The sequence below is a fragment of the Acromyrmex echinatior genome, chromosome 17 (assembly GCF_024713525.1).
Source record: "Acromyrmex echinatior isolate Ae372 chromosome 17, ASM2471352v2, whole genome shotgun sequence".
Lineage (NCBI taxonomy): Eukaryota > Metazoa > Arthropoda > Insecta > Hymenoptera > Formicidae > Acromyrmex > Acromyrmex echinatior.
Window position 1 is genome coordinate 7,920,214 of NC_141868.1, and position 20,674 is coordinate 7,940,887.

General features: G+C 37.8%; 1 protein-coding gene across 3 annotated transcripts in view; it reads left to right on the forward strand.

Moving 5' to 3' along the window:
• The window catches only part of IRSp53 (Insulin receptor substrate 53 kDa), a 128,216-nt gene extending 107,800 nt beyond the window's left edge, over positions 1–20,416 (forward strand). For 2 of the 3 annotated variants that reach the window (XM_011067830.2, XM_011067832.2), the window contains 10 exons: positions 4,905–4,976; positions 5,075–5,278; positions 5,690–5,881; positions 6,423–6,660; positions 10,179–10,364; positions 11,453–11,555; positions 11,894–11,917; positions 12,033–12,282; positions 12,766–12,941; positions 15,250–20,416. In XM_011067830.2, coding sequence (XP_011066132.2) covers positions 4,905–4,976; positions 5,075–5,278; positions 5,690–5,881; positions 6,423–6,660; positions 10,179–10,364; positions 11,453–11,555; positions 11,894–11,917; positions 12,033–12,282; positions 12,766–12,941; positions 15,250–17,611 — 3,807 coding nt within the window. In that variant the 3' untranslated portion in view covers positions 17,612–20,416. The remainder of the gene's footprint in view (positions 1–4,904; positions 4,977–5,074; positions 5,279–5,689; positions 5,882–6,422; positions 6,661–10,178; positions 10,365–11,452; positions 11,556–11,893; positions 11,918–12,032; positions 12,283–12,765; positions 12,942–15,249) is intronic. The other variant, XM_011067833.2, reaches the window with a different exon arrangement.
• The last annotated feature ends 258 nt before the right edge of the window (positions 20,417–20,674 follow it).

Genomic DNA, 20,674 nt, shown 5'->3' on the forward strand with positions numbered 1-20,674 from the left:
AAACGAGAGAATAAAGAGTCAAATATAAAGAAGTATTTTAAAATATGAAAAGTATGTATAATACTCTATAATTGATTAAAAGAGAAAATGTTCGTCAATTTCTAAATTACTAAGCGTGTTAGTCTATAATAATTAGTCACAATTAAAATTAAAAATATAGATAATATTATATAAAAAGATATTAAAAATGAGACACTTGATAAACATATATATCACGACAAACGAACACTGACTGACGAATAATAGAATAATCTTGATATTGCAATGTCAAATTTTGTTTATTAACTCCTGTATGCATATCTGAAGAAGGCTCAATCGTGAGACCGAAACATGTTATATTTTTAATCAATTATAAAATATTATATTATACATACTTTTGATTTTTATGTGCCCTTTATTCTCTCGTCATTGTTTATTAAACAATAACATATAAAACATCACAAAACATATAATTTTATTTATAACAAAATATTACTAATATTTAATATCTTAAAAACAAAATATTACTTGAAAATGATATTATCATTTTCTATCTACCCATCTTTTTAAGAGCTTGAGAAGGCATCCTTTTACATCTCTCTCTCTCTCTTTCTCTCTGTTACATTTCTCTCTCTTTCCATCGCCGATCTCGTGACACCCTATAGAACGGTTCTACGGCAGGCAGAAGTCCGCAGGAGCCTCTTTGATCCTGCGGCTCGCCTCCACTTGGCTTGAGGGCGACATTACATCCCGCAGGCGTTTCGTTTGAACATGAAATCTCATTGCAACCATAACGACATGTGGTTATTAAGACTTTACAACTCTCTCTTTCTCTTCTGCCCTCTCTCTCTTGCAGACGTAACATTTTACAATTTTGTTCCGGCCGACCTCTCCGCGAAAATGTCTCTCCAGCGACCTAATGCAATCTAATCCTCAGCTAAACTGGGAACGTACCTTTTCTGTCGCGGTAATCAAGTAACGTTAAGTTTAATGCAGCTGTTTTTCGCTAAAATAATGAAACTTTGTTAGTTGTTTTTGTGCACAATGATATGTTTGCTCAGAAAACTTTGACACGTAACATGTTAAAAGCAAAGAGATGTTCCAGAAGCTTTTAATTTTTTATATTAAAAAGCTTGATAGTTATATAAACACGAGAAAAATCTTATTAAAGTACAGTTTTCAAGTTTTTGAAAAAGTTACAGGATAATTGTCCCTATTAGTGTGTCTTTAAGCCAACTTACTCATTACTGAATTAATTATATTAAATACAGTAGTTACACACACACTAATAAGGGTAGACACAGTAATAGAGACAGTTATCTTATCTCCGCAGATTTAGAAATTTGCGAAAAGATGTTCGTTTTCTTCTGTACATTAGAACTTTATAAATGTTAGAACTGTGTACACAATTTATCGTATGAAGTAAATGATCTAGTTAATTACGTTCGGGGATGCTTCAATGCACAAGGATCTCCTCGGAGAATCTGCGGAGAAACGAACAGTCGCGTACGCGTGCTGCGTCACGATTCGCCGTAGAGAAACGCACTCTAGACGAAGATTATCTCGAGCGCGATTCGGAAGAAACGAGCGAAGGAAGTGCTGCGAGGAAAGAGAAAGACGAGTGCCAAGTCCAGCTAAGCGGGGGATGGCTGTGTGGGGTGAAACTCACGTAGCTTGCATTACTTTGCAGCTTTTTGGCGGACGTGTATCTCCGCTACAACTTCGATCGATAACTTCGCGAGATTCGTTAAAGAATCTTTATTTCTTCGTTTCTATGAACGGACATCTTTGATTTGCAATTGCAACATTTTTATTGGTTTTTCTCTTTCCTCTTCAAAAGTTACAGAGATGTTCGGATTTTTTAAAATATTATTACGTTATATGGATGATTGTGAATTGATAGTACAACTGCGAAATGAGTGATTTTACATGAAAAAAATGACTCGAAAACGTAGAATAAAATTTTTTACATGAGGCTTTTTTTTAGAGAAAATTGAATATTCGCCCATTTTAAACATTGTTAAGTTACATTATATATTGTCAAAAAAAAAAGTTATCAAATCAAGTTTAAACTATATAGTATAATATTCTAATTAATTAGTATTATTGAATTGATAAAATTATTTTCAATTAAAATAATACTGTTGATATAACATAATTTTTTTTTATGTAATTTTTTACTTTTTAAATTTGATTGAAATTTAGGAGACATAAATTAAATATAAATTAAATTATTACGAAAGTTTATCACGGATATTCTGCTTTTGTTAACACTGTCACAGATACCATCGTTTTTCGTTATCATTCCATGCACTATTAACCAAAATTTGGTTCTCCAATCTATCTATCTATCCAGTAACGCGACCGGAAGGCGGCGCAAAAAAGAACACTCGCGCGTTCCGGAAACGCTGTAATTCTCGATGGACGAAGCGTGGGGTGCCGGGACGAGGAAACGACGGGGTGAACTGGAATGCGTGGCAAAAGACGCTCGTACGCTCGTCCCAACGCGAACTCAAACATGGCGGCGGTCGTTCACAATCAGATCTAAAGAGCGCAGAATTTCCCAATAAAAATCGCCGGCGTTCCCTAAAAGCTCGCGGATTAAATTCACGGTGCGTAGAGATTCGCGTGTTCAACGAGGGGATGGGGAGGGGCGGGCGAATAAAAAAAAGCGGATAAAAAAAAGACGGATTCCCTTTCCCCTCGCCCTTGTCACGCACCGCCATAGCAACGGGTTTGCTGCAATCCGCCTGCCTTTGAGCGACGCACAAAAAGCGAGGCGAAGGGTGCTCGAACTGCAAAACAAACAACTTGTTCGTGAAACGCGAGCTTGTGGGGAGCGAGGGTGAGGAAGTGAGTGAGGACGGCTGGTTGTAGGGTAGCTCTCGAAGAAACGCCGACGTAGCTGACGTAGGGCGAAGCTGGAGGGGCGTTGAGTTCGAAAGGGTTAATACGCTGATGGATCGAAGTGGCTGGCAAACACAGAGGCATATCATTATCGCGGTCGGAAAATCATGTGCCCCACAAACACATCTCGGCGTGTTTGAACCGGATGGAGAACAGAGGAATGGGGCTCGAATAGTGATTTGATTGCAGAGGGCTGGATCTAAGGGATGATCGCGCTCAGAGAAGCTTGATTTCCTTGTGAAATTTTCGAATCGAGTTTTCAAGCCAAGATCTTGCATCGTTCTAACCAGTGTGCTCTATAATATATTGGAACGTGTCCATACTAAACTATAGGCTCTCTAATAAGAGTCTAAACATGAGGAAACCACTTTTGATTAGTCCAATTGTTTTAACAATTTCAGAGAGAAAAAAAGAGAGATTAAATAGATTTAAAAAGATAAAACAGAATGAGAAAGAGAAAGAAAAATAAATGTATGTTCTATTCTCGATCTCGTAGATTCTTATTAAAATTATTACCCTGCATACAAAATTGCGGCTCCAGACTCTCTCTCTCTCTCTCTCTCTTTCTCTCTCTCTCTCTCTCTCTCTCTCTCTCTCTCTCTCTCTCTCTCTCTCACTCACTCACATTGGAAGATCTCTATATTAAACTATAGAAAATGGAGAACAGGAAAGCAAATACTGATCTTCTTGAGTATTTTCTACTTATGACAGTAAAACAGTATTAAACAGTCAACGAATCCCTGATAAAGAAAATTTGTATCATCTTTGCATCAGAGTATCCTCGTTTAGAAATTGAAACACCCCCATTTTTCGATGGCTCACTCAAGTAAGAGATTAGACACCATACGTTTAATTCGTCATATTTTTCAGGACTTATTTAAGATAGAATGAGATATCTACCTATCTTATTCTTTTTTTAAGGTCCAGCTAATCAGAAATTGTCTAAACGGTGTCTAATCCTTTGTTTGAAAATTTCTAGTATATGTTACAGAACCCATTGACTCTAACAGACCAGATTTACGAAAATCGAAATGTCCGGGTTTACCGGTTGGTAGCGAAATTTGGCGAACGCATCTAGAAAGATTTGCTCTCCCATTTATTTATATGATTATTTCTGCTCTGCTATTTCCGGGCGAAATTGCGCTATTATTGCATTCACGCGCTTCTTTCTCTAATTGCTCGAAATATCGTTTGTCATTTATTTGAGTTTTTATGATCTCCCTCTCTCAGCTGGCATCATATTATTATTCTGTTGTTATACCGCATATTACTGCATTACATTTTTTTCCCATTATGTGGAATTTAACGCGTTGCTTTTATCATTCTTTTCTCTGTCTCGTTCTTTCTCTTTCAAGATGTTAATAAAACGAAATAAAGAGCGCCTTCGTCGCCGTCGCGTTTTCCGTCGGAATGCATCCAACCAAGGACCACTCCTGCGAGTATAAATTAGGTCTGGCTCGGGAGAGACTCGTAAACCGCTTAAAGCTCACATAGTGAACCTGAGACGGTGAGGAAATAAAGAAACATCGCTCTCTCAACACCAGTTGCGGGGATGTTAAAGTTTACCCTCCTTGTCCTTAGACCGCCTTTAAATGTTGGAAGGATGTTCGACCCTCTTCTAATTAAGTTTATTACCTAGCGGTCTCTGTTAATTATTTCCCACTTAAAAAGATTACTTTAGTATATCTGTGTATTAATTTATGTGTGCAAATCGCACAACTTTACGTTAATTTTCTAAATGGATGTTACTTTTGGGAAATTAGGAAATTGTATAATAGCAAAATATTATTTATAGCAAAATGTTATTAATATTAATATTGTATAAAGATAATAATATTAATAAATGCAATATTATTTATTGTGTAAAAATAATATAATTAAATAATATAATACGTTAACACATACATAATATTACATATAATAGAGAGGACTACTAAAATTAATATCACTGAATTAAACAAACATCGCGTATCGTCCATGTGTAATAATAACATCCCTGTTCATCTCTTACGTTTCAGTTAAAAGCTTTCTACGTGGATCTACTGGTACCTCTGGAGACCAACCTGGAGAAGGACACGAAGGTCGTACAGGTAAGTAAACCGCCGAAAATGGTTCCCGGAAGGCACATTAGTCGTCCCCGAGTCCCGACTTCCGGCGACAATGAATAATGTAACGTTGGAACTTTTAGAGCGAGCAGAAGAAATTTCTTCAACAACACAAGACCAGATCCGAGACTTACAGCAAGGCAGCCGCGACGATGAAGAAGCAGAGAAAAAAGTCTAGGGCGGCCAATAAGAGTGGCCTCGCCATGGACAAGGAGCTCAAGAACATGCAGATCCTCGAGGAGGAAAAGACCAAGCTCGATGCCTTCTGCGAACAAAGCTTGAAAAACGTGAGTATCTCATGCAACACAGAACTGCAACATTGCTGCAACATTTTCAAATAATATGTTAGAATAATTTATACTAGTAAGGAGACGGAAGCAACATTGCAATGTTATTGTAACATTTGTAATATTACTGCCATATTGCAACGTTTGCATTATTACTGTAATATTGCTGGAACGTTGCAATATTGCTAGAATCATCTGTGCTGTATTGGTACCAAGTTTTTCACATTTTTTAAACATATTTTTGAAAACCTGGTATACAAACGTGGGATATAATACAAAATCTTTTTTGATGGCGGATAAATGCGAAAGTTAAATACGCTATAGATAACGGAGATGATGGATTACGCGATGAAATTCATTAAAGGAGCGAGTTCATTAACATCCCGGTCCCTTTGTGCGTTCTTTTCACAGGCAATGACTCAGGAGAGACGGCGATATGGTTTCGTACTGGAGCGACAATGCTCCTTGGCGAAGCACTATGCGAGTTTTCATGAGGTTGCACTGGCCGCGCTTCATCCCTCGGTTGATAAATGGCGCGAGGTTGCCGCCACTAGGGAATACTTGCCCCAGTCGGTGGAGGACATGTTCGCTTCCAGACTCAGGGTAAATTTGCGTGATAGTCTTTGCGTTATCTACTATTCGTATACGATTCTGAATCAATACGAAAGCGCAATGAATTACTCTTGCGACTTGATGTTTATACATTATCCGACATATGTTTTGCAGAAGTTACAACAATCTTATTGCCTTTTTCGTGAATTTCCCAAATGATCTTACGAATTGCAAATATCATGTATTTTAGCCATTTAAAGTTTTATAAAGAAATTTTAGGAAAACCTATCCTCATTTTTCAAAAATTTATATCTTTTAGAAATTTATATCTTTTGGAATCAAGATTTTCTAAGCAATAGAATAGAAATTTTGAATGTTATGAACAATAAAAAAAATTAATAAAATTTTTACTTTTATTTTAGAAAAAAATTTTTATGTATTTTTTTTTTTTCTATATCTGCAGTGTTATTTTAAAGTTAACACAAATCATAGTATACAATATATATATACACGTAATGAAAAATATCGTGGAGATATATTGCCGAAGCGTGCCGCGGAGAATTGCAGTCTATAGCAATCTACGTTTTCGTAGCAAACGTCGTTCTGGCCAGAGGACGAGGAGAACGGCGGGTCCGAGCTGACGACGATGAGCTCGCAATTGCGGAAGACTCGGAGCATGGACAGCTCCTGTCTGGAGCTGCGACTGGGTCCTCTACCCGGAAACCCGCCATCCGGGGGTCACCTCGGTCCAGCACTTCATCTTCCCACCGCCCTTTCCAGAGCGAGGTCGGAGGCCAACCTGCACGCCTCGACATTATCCCTCGGTCCTGGTAGGTCGTCCTGCTGTTTCTCTTTTTTTTTTCTGCGACTATGATATCGATTTTTCGCGGGTATAGCCATGCACTTGTTCCGAAAATTTGCCGTTTCCCTATCAACCGTCCTTACACTCGTAGAATAAAATTAACTGAACTCTCAACTAAACTAATTTGCAACTGCGCTGGACTAAACTGAATTGGACTAAACTAAACTGCATATACCCGGCCAAATAATTCAGTAATTGCACGTGGAACAATTAAACTATTACATATTGCATGTTATTATAATGCAAATATGCTTTTAGATAGTTGCAGATTTAATCAACAAAATTAGCGGAATACGATATTATTAAACATAAATCAGACTTAATTTGAGATTATGTTTAAATATATATGCTTGCCACAAAATCGGAAATCAGGAAAATCAGAGACAGGTCTTGAAAAGAATTGAAAATGTTTAGGGAAATTAGAGAAAACTCAGGGAATTTTGCAAAATTTTCCGAAAAATTAAAATTCTTATTCTTTTCTTTAAAGAAATTTAACATGTATATCACATCTGCAATTTTACAATATTAACTTAATAAATAAATATGTAAATAGTGTCAGCAATATTAATAAAGAAGAAGGTGGTATTATGGGGAGGGGGGGAAGGCCAATGTATATATTGTGACCTCCCTTAATATCTTCGCTATTACATAGCGAATCCTAATGATTACTTATGGAATTATTTATTCAGTAGCTTGCCGTTATACCACAATGTATAATATAATATAATATACTATAATATTCTCAATACTCAGCATTTATTATAACGCATTTTTACTTTCAAATATTTCGAAACGTTTCTGAGGTACATTTTAATATTTAATTCCATCTACTTCCTTACTTTTCTTAAATTTGAGCGTATTATCACATGAATATATATATATTTTTGAATACATATATATTATTTGCTATTTAACATTTCATTTGATTGTATATATTTTGAGTTATGCAAATTTAAACAATAACATGGCATTTTGTTAATGTGACCCTTTATGGGTATTGATTACTCACGACTTCTTTTTTGAAGTTCTCATATCAAAATATTTATTTGATAACCGATTGTAGCTCTACTGTTAATCTATAGTTTATATTACTATTTTTAATACTGAGATTTTTAATACTGAGCAGCTTATATGCAGAAGTTATGTGAATGTATTGTATAATATATATATATATATATATATTGCATATATCATTTGCATATATTTAAAAATGTTTTACGTTTTTGTTAATTTTGTAATTAAATACTGTTTTCTAAACAAAACTAATATTTTAAGACTATTTTTATGGAAGGCCACCCATTTTTTCTTTGAGTCATGTAATGTTATCACATTTTTATTAATAATATCCTAAGTAATAAATATTTCGAAACTTTGAGTCCAGAATCGATTCAACAATATTTTAACGAAATGTAATTATTAAGTTTCAAACTTAAATATTGATTATTAACAAAATTATTATAAAATGTAACTGGGATGCCATAATATCACCTTCTCTCTAGTAATTTGCACTGCTATTTTGTATTAAATTGTACTTTGAATAAAATATTTAATGATTTCCACATGAAGACAAAAATACAAAAAAATTCAAAATATTACTAAAAGCATTCAAGGAAAATCATGAAATTTTATTTGGAAATCAGGGAAAATTTATGGAATTTTAGAATGAGGAATTTGTGACAACCCTGTTTAAACCCTGAATCGTGAAATAATTTTCCTCTATTTCAATTAAAATATATATAAACGTAAATTATGGACTTACGAATCAGGATGATTTATCTTTGGATCGCTCGTTTATTGTGTGCCGTGCGTGCTACGATGCAACAACAGCGAGCAACAGACTGTCAACTGGTCAGAGACAATCGAGAAAAATCGGCGAAATGGAGCCATTCGTGTTGACGTTTCCACTCGCTTTTCGCGAGACCTGTCGTGCCGGTCGTATAAATTTCATCCGTGATCAGATTCGGTCGACTCGCGTCGAAACCCGAAGCTCTTCTCTCTCTCTCTCTGGAATAGGGTCTCGCACGCAATAAAAACGGAATATGTTTTACGTTTGTGCAACACGACCCTAGACTGTATTTCATCGCGTCGCGGTGTCGCGTGTCACGCTGTTCCATCATGTTCGTCATTATAGGGTAAAAGCAGGGAATATGGAATACCGGTTTTTAAATTAACATTACTCTAATATAAATGCATATGAAGACTTTAATTTATGCAAAATTCTTAAGGAATATGTTAACTACATCCAATAAATGAAAGTCGCTAAAGTCAGTATTAACTGAAAAGTAATAAGTATGAAAATGGAGGTTTAAAAGATAGCATGCAATATGAAATACCAGACAAATTTGGGAGAGAGAAAAATAGTAATAAATAATACAATAAATGAAAATTTGTTTGTGTAAACTAATGAAAATATAGTAAGAAAAGTTTATATTTTTATTCTACAGTAGCATGTAGAAAATAAAATAAAATAACATCATTGGATAATAAAGAACAAAATTAAATCTTGAATCATTAAATTATTATGTGGAATAAATATTAGAGAGTATTTAAAATAAACATTATTTTTCGCAACGAGAAAACTAATTCTCAATCCTTGATATGTTCCATGTTTTTATACGACAAATAAAGTCTCTCCATAGCAATAAACAAATTAGAAATTGCAATTAATCAGCATATTGTTTATGCTGATTACATTAATATAGCGAGCATGTAAAAAACTTAGAAATTTAAACACTTTTAGCTTATGAGACACTCTTTTAATAAAGCTCTCGAATTTTTAGACGTAACAAAAAGAAATGCTTACGCATTGTCGTACCGAGTCCATTGTTTGTTACACGTTTAGCAGCAACTGCAGCAACTCCAATTGCCACCAAATTGCAGTGTTTCATTAAAATAAGCCCCTATTCCACGTTCCCTGCTTTTATACTCTACGCGCTGCTTTTACAGCGGGTGATGTCCCTGGGCTCTTTAACTTTCTTGGTGATATCACGTCACGTAGAGCAAAATAAACAGTCAGGTAATTATAAAAATGCATTATAAATAAACGCGAGGAGTATAAATATTCCGTCGCGTTTATCGCAACGATGAGTTAAAGCCTTAATTAATCTCACGTGCCTCCACGGATAATTCAACGTCGGGAATCAACGTCGTTGCTTTGCATTTAGTGCCACGTACATTCGCGCGAATTCAAATTAATTTACCACGACGTAGGAATGGCCACGCATTAATAATGCACACCGCTGATATTTCTGAACAATTCTCGCGTGTCTTCCTCCAATTTTGTACCTTCCTCCTACCCTCGATATCCCTTCAGGACTTGGTATCCATTCTCTTTCCGGCATTCACCTCGATCGTTGCTATCGTACGCTGACCTAATTGCCCCCGAAATTACCCTCCCTCCTCCCGCATTATCCCGAGCTCATCCTCATTCCCTCGACCGTCCCCTCTACTCCATTCTCGGTCAGTTACAGCGCTTCTGGTTTCCAGAGGTTCCAGAAACTCCACCCCGACCCCGATCCATGGCACCCCCGACGTCTCGCAGCAGCGCGGGTGGCACCGGAATTGGTGCCGGGGGTTGGAGTGATGCTCCTCTCGCCAGGGCTCTCTTCGCCTATCTCAGCTCGGGGGAGAATCAGCTGAGCTTTTTGGAGGGCGATCTCATCGCGCTGATGGGTAAGTCTGATCTCGCAACGTCTATCGATACGGTACACATGGTGTCCCAGAACTATGGCACTTATAGGATAGCAGCTGTCGCACGTAATGAACCGAGTGCTGGCGGGGCACGTAGGTCAACGATCGCGCCAGCAACAGCATAAATATGTTTCTTAATTTTTTCGGGGTATCAAGGGAAATGTGCTGCTTAAAACGAAAGTTTGCTATCTACAGTCAAGAATGGCATCAGCAGTTCTCTGAAAGAAGAGAACTGCTGAGTATATTACTTAACTTCGCTGGTCTATTCAAAAGAGGACGTTGAATTAAGGCAACAGTGAAAAAAATTACTAAATCTTAATACATATTTCTTTGAATGGTACTAATGTATGTAAACATTTACTTACAGTAAATAAATATTTACTGTATTATTAAAAGAAATGATAATTGAAACAAATGATTTTTGTAAGTTATCAAGACACCTGGAAATTAAGCAATAAAAATTGTATTAGTAACACTTAAATGTATTATTCAAAGATAAAACTTGAAACGAAACAATTTCAAAAGCGATTTTCTTAACGCATTCGAAAGATTTAAAAGTTTTTATCCAAAATTTTTGCTTAAAATCTCAGAAAACATGTCTTGATAATTACAATCAATAATAATGATGATTAGACGCCATTTTAACGTACGTTGTATATAACGTACTTTAAAAATATAACTTTAATTTTTCATATACATACACAGTTTTTCTTTCAGAGAACTGTTTCATTATTGCCACACACTAATAGCCATTAACTGTACATTAATTGAAATATTAACAATATCAAAGTAAGATTATCTATTTCGGTCAATATTTAGTTATTAATATTTAGCGTAGAATAATTAATAGAATTGTAATTAACTGTAATTTCGAGCTAATATCAATGGTATTTTGCATACACGGAAGATATTTAGTCGTAACGAAATAAAGATAAATTAGTTATTTGCTTTTTTCTCGGTTTTTTTAATGTTTAAAATTAAAAAGAACCCTCATTGCGAAAATGTTAATGAGACCGAAGCGTATAAGCGAATTTTGCAGATTTACATATTTCCCATTCTTTTTTTGTCAGGCGACCGTCAAAAGGGATGGCAATTTGGTGAAAATCTGCGCACTCAAAGCTCGGGATGGTTTCCCTTGGCGTACACTGAAATTATAATCGACGACACTTTGGGGTAAGTAAGTCTGCTCGACCTCGAGTAGGGTAGCACTGAAATTTCGCACTTATGGTCGCTTATTATTAACCCTTCAAACATTCCGCTTTGAAATCTTGCATGCATTTGAGGTAATTAATAAAGAAAACTTTTGAAATTCAATACATTGTCACAGATATATATATTATATATCAGATGTGAATCTCATTATCGATATCTTCATTATTTTCCGTCCAATATCAATTAACATATTTATCAATAATTTTCAATGATTTGTCTCTTTTTATATATGTAATATATATATATTTTTTTTCAAAGTTTACTACAATAATTTATTTTCTTTGCGCAACGTCGTCCAGAACGGGGCTGATAGATTATTTGAGGTACAGTGTTTTATATCATTGGTTTAAACTTGTTACTTACTCGGTTGATTTTCGAAAATCTTCCATATTAACTCCCCGGGTTTCCGCGTACATTGTGTTATCCAATTATGCGAAGATCGCCAAGTCACGGAGCGAGCCACGGTAGGACTCCAGAACCGCAAGCCATACCGCCGTGTAAGCCGCCGCCCTCTCGACCGCCGGTCACGCCGGCCAGTATCGACGAATCATCCGGTGGAACTCCCGGTGCTGGTAGCAGCTCCGCTAACAACAACACCAATGCCAACAACAACAGCAGTAGCAACGCCGGCACGCCAACTAACACCGCGAGCGTCTTGGCGACTCCGACCGCACGTCAATCAAAATCGGTGAGGCTGTAAATCAATGTAACAGCAAACGCTTCCGGTTATTTGCAGCTTGTTATTTAGTTCGTGTCTCAATCTGTTATTCAATTGCAACGTTGTTCGCGTCTGTCGTATAAAACTTTTCTAAATGTTGTCCCCATACAGCATAAATCTCCAAGGGACGTCCTAAGACTCTTCAGAGAGTATCCCTTTGTTCTTTGAATGTTTTAAGGATGTCTTTCGGATAAAATGTGATCAATATTGCTGAAAAGATCTGTGCTCTATGGGGTCACATAGCAGCGTATCGTGAAAAATTAATAATATTTCAAGTTTGTTTTTGTCCTCCCGATATCCTTTCCCGATTTTCTTTCCTCAAAGCTCTAGTCTGGGCAAACTCCTAGTAAACTTTACCGTAGTACACCCTTACGTGTACACGTCGCAACCCCAAGATTGATTGGGATGCGAAGTGGGTGAGACGCGAAGGGAATCGTTTCGTCTGCCTTTCAGATCCGTCCATCGGGCACGTTGCCCGCGGTGCTAGCCGGAGGGCGAAGGGTTCAGCCGCCCGTACCTCCGGTGCCACCTCCGGCGATGACGTCCCTCCATAGTAGCAACGACAGCGGCTTCTCTAACGAGCCGCCGGTGCAGCCCGACGTCGATTACAGTGACGACGAGGCGCTAAGGTAAGTCCAAAATCTACGCCCCAGGATGCAAAGTCATCCCTGCTCTTTGGCGTAGAGAGTTAGTTAGACTTCCTCGTGTAAACCGCAAGCTACATAAATTATGTAAAGGGAAAACGAGATTACGTGCACGCATGAGGAAAAGCATAATTCTACTGATCCTGTTTGAAAACAGTGCTGAAACAATCGATTATGGGACCATGATAATATCTATCCTATATGGTAACGTGGGAGTTGTAGATAAATACAGGGGATAGAGAAAATGATACGAGTACCTTATTTATTTTACTTGTTTTATAATAAGAAGTTCGTATTATCATCTGCTTTTAATGTACATTCTATCCTTGTTAGAATAATCATTTAATAGCTTGAATATCAATGGGATGTTGTACTATTCTTTTAGTAGAATAGTTTTTAATTATTTATATAAATGACATTGGAGGAGGAATTTTCTTTCAATTCTAATTTCTAGAATTATCCTTTATTCTCTAAAACTTCAACTTCGTCTTTCCTGGCCAATACAATCGCCTGATTTAAATATCATTTTAGTTTCGAATAACTGGGAAAAATAGACTTCCTTCTCCAATATCTTTTAAGCAATTAGAAGATCTTCTGTTAGAAGAACGGTATAATATTGCATTGTAGCAATTGCTCCATTAAAGCACGTTTACATTATTCCAACAATTAGATAGAATCTGTATTAAAAAAAAAATAATAGCCAATTTCTTATTAATAAAATAAATAGTAGTATATTTCTCAGGTATTCACATTATTTTATTTATTCCTTGTAAATTATAAATTCAAGTAATCTATCCAGTGGAAAAGGAGCCTTGTTTTTCGTAACTTGAAATCCGAATCGTTTCAACCAAAAAAGAATTTATGTAGCTTACATACACGATTTACATGTTTTTATCGAGCCGATGAAATTTTGCTGAATTTAAATCTCGATGACATAAACAGTAAATGATCTCTTCATTTATTCGTAACAATATAAGCGTAATAATGATCTTCCTAGCGTGTCTGTGCAACATCGGATACTGACCTCAGCATAATTGAATCGGTTTTGACCCTTGGTTTACATCAGTTATATGTAGACTACCATTATTCATCCACAGACGTTCAATACCAGGCAAATCACTTATTACTTGGTACTTTGGACCCTTTGATACCTTTACTCCATGAACATCACGCCTTGATAACTAGCCGATAAGCGCACTCCCGCTTTACCCTATTCAGCGTGATTGAAGCTTTGTATCATTGTAACTCCACTATTCTGCTATCTACTGCCTCCCTGTAATTAGTGCGATTTTCACCCCTCTTTCGCCGTCTCTACCCTCGGCACTCAATTTGATTGGTCCGCGACGCTATTGTGAGGAATAAAAATTCGAGCGGTGATGGATGCTATAGCCACACGCGTTTTACATTCACATACATCTCCGACGTGGGAAAAACTGTGATTAATTTCAGATAAAGCGAGATCGAATTGTTACAGTCAATACCGATCTTGAATAGAGTCTACTTTCTTGCTTGTAAATTATTGCGTGAATGACTGCTGATTGTGCGATATGATATTATTTACGATACAAGTCGAAATGTGTTTAGATATTGTGTATAATGTTTATTTGGTTTGTGTAGTTATTAGTACGATCATTTTCCAAAAAAATCTTAACAGAAATTTTTTGCAAAATTTACGATAAATTGGTTTTAATGTTGTAGGTACAAGTATTATTTTTTATTATTTTTAAGTTTAAATATTCTATAATAGTTATATGATATTATCAGTCTTTTTAACTTTTCCTCCATTCTCAATTTAAACAAATGAATTCTTTGTTATATATTTGCTCAAGACTTAATTATGATTGTTATGTATATATTTATTGTACGATCTCTTATTGTTTTAATGTTGCATGAATAGCAAATAATTAATTTTTTCATATTACATTCTCTATCATCTACCTATCGCTACATTTTCTCGCCTTTTATTAAAAAAAAAAAAAAGAAATTAAAATTAATTAATTTACTTAATACCCTTGATAATACTTTGTTTCAAAATAACTGTAAACAGATTATTTTTATTTTTTTATGGACTCAACTTTTTTCCGGCTGCTCATCTTTCACTTGGAAAATTAGTTGTCTCTGTTTCTTCGAAATTGTCTCTCCTTCTTGTAGATACCGCATGCGCTATCGTGGTCGCTGGAAATAAACCGCCATGGTGGTGGTCCGCATCTCCAACAACCTCCCCTTTTCTAATCCCTTATTTCCGCGCCCCGGTTTCTTTTTCTCTTTTTTATTGACCGCGCCGCGCATGCAGACGGCGCCGCAAACCGCGAAGTGGAGAAGACCGTCCTTCCTCGAAGGACGAAAAGCGATCAAAGGACTGGGAGAATGACTCCTGGAAAACAATTCCACGGGATGAGAAGTCTTGGCAGCTGTATCGCACAGCGATGGACCTCTGGGCTGAATCTAAGGCCAACCAGGTGAGCGAGGAGGATTCGAAGAAGTACTTCGAGATGGAGAACGGCGAGTTCACGTTGGAGAATGGTGATATGACGAAGAAGAGGAAGAACAAGAAAGCTGCACAGGCACTGAACGAACGTCCCAACCCGAATCAGCGCACCAAGATGACGGACGAGCGAAATGCCCCCGCTGCAACTCGACGTGGTGATCAGCGGCGTGTCGACAAGCGGACGCAGGTGGAGACCGAGGAAGACGAGCTCGAGGAAGACGAGGAAGATTTTGTCGCTGAATACCGTAGCAACAATAAGTATTATGCGGACAATCAGGAGGCTCAACAGGAGCGAAGAGGAGGCGGCAGTTTCGAAGCAGAGAAATACGCCAAGTCTACGAGCTCGTCGTCGAATTCTGATGACGAGAGTACCATCACTATACCGGAGCCGGGTCGCAAGGTCGAGCATATAGCGCAGAAGCTCGAGCAGACTGCGCAGAAGTACGCGCGCGAACACAGCCCGCCCAAGTTCCTCGATCGCCGCGAGAGATCTACTGCGGCCGAATACAAGAGCCTTGAGAGAGAGACTCGCGAAATGGCTCTCTCGCGGGACCGTCGCGAGAGGCTCGTTATGGAGTACAAGAGCTTGGAACGCGCTCGAGACAGCGGTCAAAAGAACTTGGAGCAGGCTCGCCGCGACGATAAGATGCGTTTACGAGATGACAAACGTGCGCGGGACGATAAGCATTCGCTCGAGCGGAGTTCCCGCGAGGACAAGACGAATTTCGATCGCACGAGAGACGACAAGCAGAGCTTCGAGCGCTCGAGGGAGGAGAAGCAAAACTTGGAGCGTACAAGAGAGGATAAACAAGGCTTTGAGCGCTCGAGGGAGGACAAGGCTTTTGATCGTCCGAGAGAAGATAAACAGAGTTTCCAACGGACCCGCGAGGACACGCAATCATACGAGCGAGCTCGCACTCGTTCCAAGAACGAGCAAGATCGCGGGTATGTGGACCAGCGAAAAGAGGTGATGGGTTACGAACGTACGTTCGAGAAGAATCGCAACAGGACGATCGAGCGACTGTCCAGCCGACGATTTGAGCGGCCGCGACCACCGTCGCAAGAGGCTCCGGAACGGCCTTCGATGGGCCCCTACCGAGAGCGTAGATATTCCGATAAGGAGGAGGCGATTTATGGAGAAACTGGCCGATATGGGATAAGTTCGCTCGAGAGGGATCGCGGATATGAATCGAATTTCGAGACCAAGTTGGAGAGAACAAAGGCAATCGAAAGACATGGTTACCATGCGGGTTTACACGGTTCAGATCTTCAGAAGCAGAACGTATCAAGGATCAATGAACGAAGTAACGGAGATACCAATAACAACACGCTGAAAGTCGAACGGAAATCTGTACTACCGCGACAGGCGGCTGCCATGGGTCACCTGGTGCAAACCGAAAGAGCTTTCGACGAGTCGAAGAGCCCTAAGCTCGTGAAGCGGACCAAGTCTTTTTGGAAATTCCGCAGAGACTCGGAGGTGCTGGAGGGTATGGCGCTCTGGCAGCATCGCTCGCTCGTGGACATCCCGAAGATGATTCGAAAGGAGGACAAGACGGCTGAGAACGAAGAGCGGCAGAGGAACTCTGAAGGCGGTAGTCCGAATTCGAGTCTAGGCAACAGCGAGGGTACCATCACGAACGAGCACCGGCACGAGGAGCCCAAACCGGCCGAGAGAAGCCATGTGCCCGACAAGACGGATTACTTCGAGGACTTTCCGACGCCGGCGGAACGGTCCAAGATCACGGAAAGATCAGAATATAGAATGCAGCATCAGCCACAAGAGGAGCGCACGTATTTTATCGGAAACGTGTCGCGGAAGGCGATCATTGAGAAAGAGCGAAGACGTAGTCTCGAGGCGAAACGGAATATGATCGTGGCCGAGTTGAAGGAGAACAACGAGAACAAACGGCACGGGATGGCGCGCAGTAGAAGAAACTATGACGAGGAAGACGCGACACTGAACTTCAGCGAGACTGAAGCATCTGATGAGGAATCTACGTACAGCTGCATCGTCGTGAAGGACCAGAGCATACCGGAAAAGACGTTGCTACCGAGGACCAAGCTGAGAAGGGAGTCTGATCGAGATAGAAATAATTGTGGGCCCTGGTACGATCTGTGGGGCATGGACGCGTCCGTCAATAAAAAGAAAAAGCAGAAGCAGCAATAAAAAGAGAGAACGTTATGAAGAAAATTCTAAAACTGAAAGTACGTTTAATTTAAAAAGATGAAGAGTTAATGTATTTTTTAAGCAGAAGTATCTTATTTCTAAAGACATCGAACGAAACATAGCAAAGGCAAGCGAAAAGAAGAGTTGATATTTAAGAAGAAAATTTATCTTATGAAGATAAAACAATCATATGTTGCTCCGCTAAACAATGAAGAAGATGAAGAGACTTCCACTGTATGCGATTTTATTTTTCCTTAGTTTAGGTGTACTAATAATATGCGAGCTAACTGATTCAAATTTGAATCAGTGAACGAACACCGAGCTTGCAGTTATCATCTTCATTATTAGTTCTACCTTTCCTAAATTTTTCCAATCTTGTTTATTGTGAACTTTTTCGTGGCTATCTATTTATGAACAACTTCCTGAATGATTGATTCAACATCTCATTGTGATGTATTTGCATTAGCTAATTCTTTCCTAATGCTTTGTTTTGTCTTCAACGATTGGCTGTTGATGTTGTAGGAGCTTGCAGCATCGTCGAAGAAGACGCTCGATACATTTTTGCGATGACTTCTAGACGACTTATGTCTTCGAAAGAGCGACTTTGCTGGATGATACATCGCTGTCGTGACTGTTGTTGTTTGTCACTATTGCACGCGTTAACTTCCTTTGGTTATCGCTGGCATAGTGCAAGTCATTTGCTAGATATTAATTATTCGCAATTGTTTCAAACTCTTGCCATTTTCTAGTTTTATCAGCCGCTTCGATCGTACTGCCAATTGTTTAAAGTTGCACGTATTTTTTGCATATGAATTTAAAATTTAAGCCTTCAATGAATGTTACTTGCATAACTGTTGAAGAACAAATATAGAAGACAGATGTATCTGTTTATCAATATTTGTGACTTTGCAAATTTCGAGAGACCTACATTGAAAAAAATTTATTAGATCTTAATATATATTTCTTTGAATGATATATTAAATAATCATTTACTTATAACAAATAAATATGTACTCAATAAAAAAGGATAGTTAAATTAAATTAATGATTTTTGTATCAAATTATGTTTACAATTAGTAAATATTTACTTTAGAACTATTCAAACAAATATTTATTAAAATTTAGTATTTTCTTTTGTCATTAATAGTCATCGTCAGATTAATCAATTTCAATCAAATTTGCTCGTTTTACACTGTAAAGAAAGTATCTAAAATAAATAATACGTGCAAAAATACACCTTTAATAATGGGTCCCATTGCAATTTTACGTATAATTTGTTTACAGTGTAACGACAAATAATATTTAAAAAAATAGTCAATTGGGTGCTAATAAAAAGTCTTTATTGTGTACTTTCGAAGAAAGAAGCCCACTCTCTCTAAAATTTCTCAGAAAATTCCAAAGTTTCAGCTTGTGATCGTATTTGTGATCGTCCAATAATTACGGACGCGCATCCCGATTAATTGCAATTAACGCCTTTCAGGACTAACATATTCGCGACTGTGAAGCTGCGAAAGACGAAGACTAACGATCGTTCGGCGCCAGCGCTGTCATGAGACAAGATCTTTCTCTAGATCGTGCACATCTCGCGATCCAGTAGTGATCTCATGATGCGGGGACGGGTGTGTCTCTCTTATTGAACAAGTTCCTTCGTCGCGCAGCTTTTCACGCGAGACAAGAATCGACTGCCACATGATTATCTATCCGTGAATATTCCTCTCAAGAATTAAAATACGCTAACCCTTTCCGTATCTACGCACCATATTGCATCTGCGCTTTTTTTTACAATTTTCCTCCCGAGATTGGACCCGTTTAGGATACCATGTGGAGCGACGTCGCAAGAGATAGCTCGCAGGTTTCCGGTGGCGTTAAACGAAGTGTTGACGCAATTCTGTAGCAAACGAAGGGTTAGCACCATATAACTATGTCAGTTCTGCGCTGTTAAATAAAAGATCGGCATGAAAACAGCATTAATACGATGTTAAATAAGAGAACAGCCACCTTTACTGCGAAACGAGTTTTTCTAATGTTAACTGCGCGTTAACACAGTTCTATAGTGTCGAATGAAAAGCTCGTACAGTGAAAGTGGATCAAGTCCGTTGTTTGTAGTTTCACATAAAGTTGAACTTGAAGTAGGCCTTACAAATTACGGATTTGCTCCATTTTTGTTCTGAAGTCTTTTAACAGCGAAAACTAGAGAGCTCTTCCGACAACTCGTACGACGAGTTGAGAGACGAGTGAAGAGACATCGTTGGAACTTCTATACATTTACCACTCTATCAATGTATTATATTTAATATTCTACTTATATATGTAAACTTGATATTTGGTACTGAAAGGGTTAATGTTCAAGAATTTGATAGATTTGGATTTTTTGTGTGCAATACACGTCATTTTGAACACGCGTTTTTTAAACGTTTTTCAATATTGCATTTTAAAGGTATATACATAGATATATAGATTTAGAGCATATTAAAATAATATATTCCAGCGTAACTTAGGCGCGAAACGAAAAGAAGACGTCCAATTCGGAGCGAAAGGTTTTAGGTGGGTTTTAGGGCAACCACTTTTTGTAATTTAAAACGCGGTAGTTAATAATTCAAGGAAGTCGCGAGGAAGACGAGAGATGTTAATATATTATGAATAATATATTATAATATAAACGACTGCTCGAATCTAATTCCAGCGGTTTGGGTTAGGCTAGACTAAAATGAAGCTGTTGTAATAAGAATCATGTAAACATGCGTATATACGTTATATATATATTATATATATTATTGTTATTATATACACCAATTTTTTAACGTATGTTGTCAACTTGTTTCGTTCCCTTCTCTTCCTTTTTTATCTTTATCCTTCGATGTATTCTGAGCTCTTTATGATCAGGTTTACATCGATATATATATATATACCGATAATTTATCAGTGTGATAATTTCACGTAATCTCATACTTTTAAAACTTTTATTTGATCTTGTAGATGAAATTAAGTTACTGCAGACAAGACTGAAACAACTTTAAACATTCGATATTTTCCAAGTCACTCTGGTATAAACTTCCATCGGCA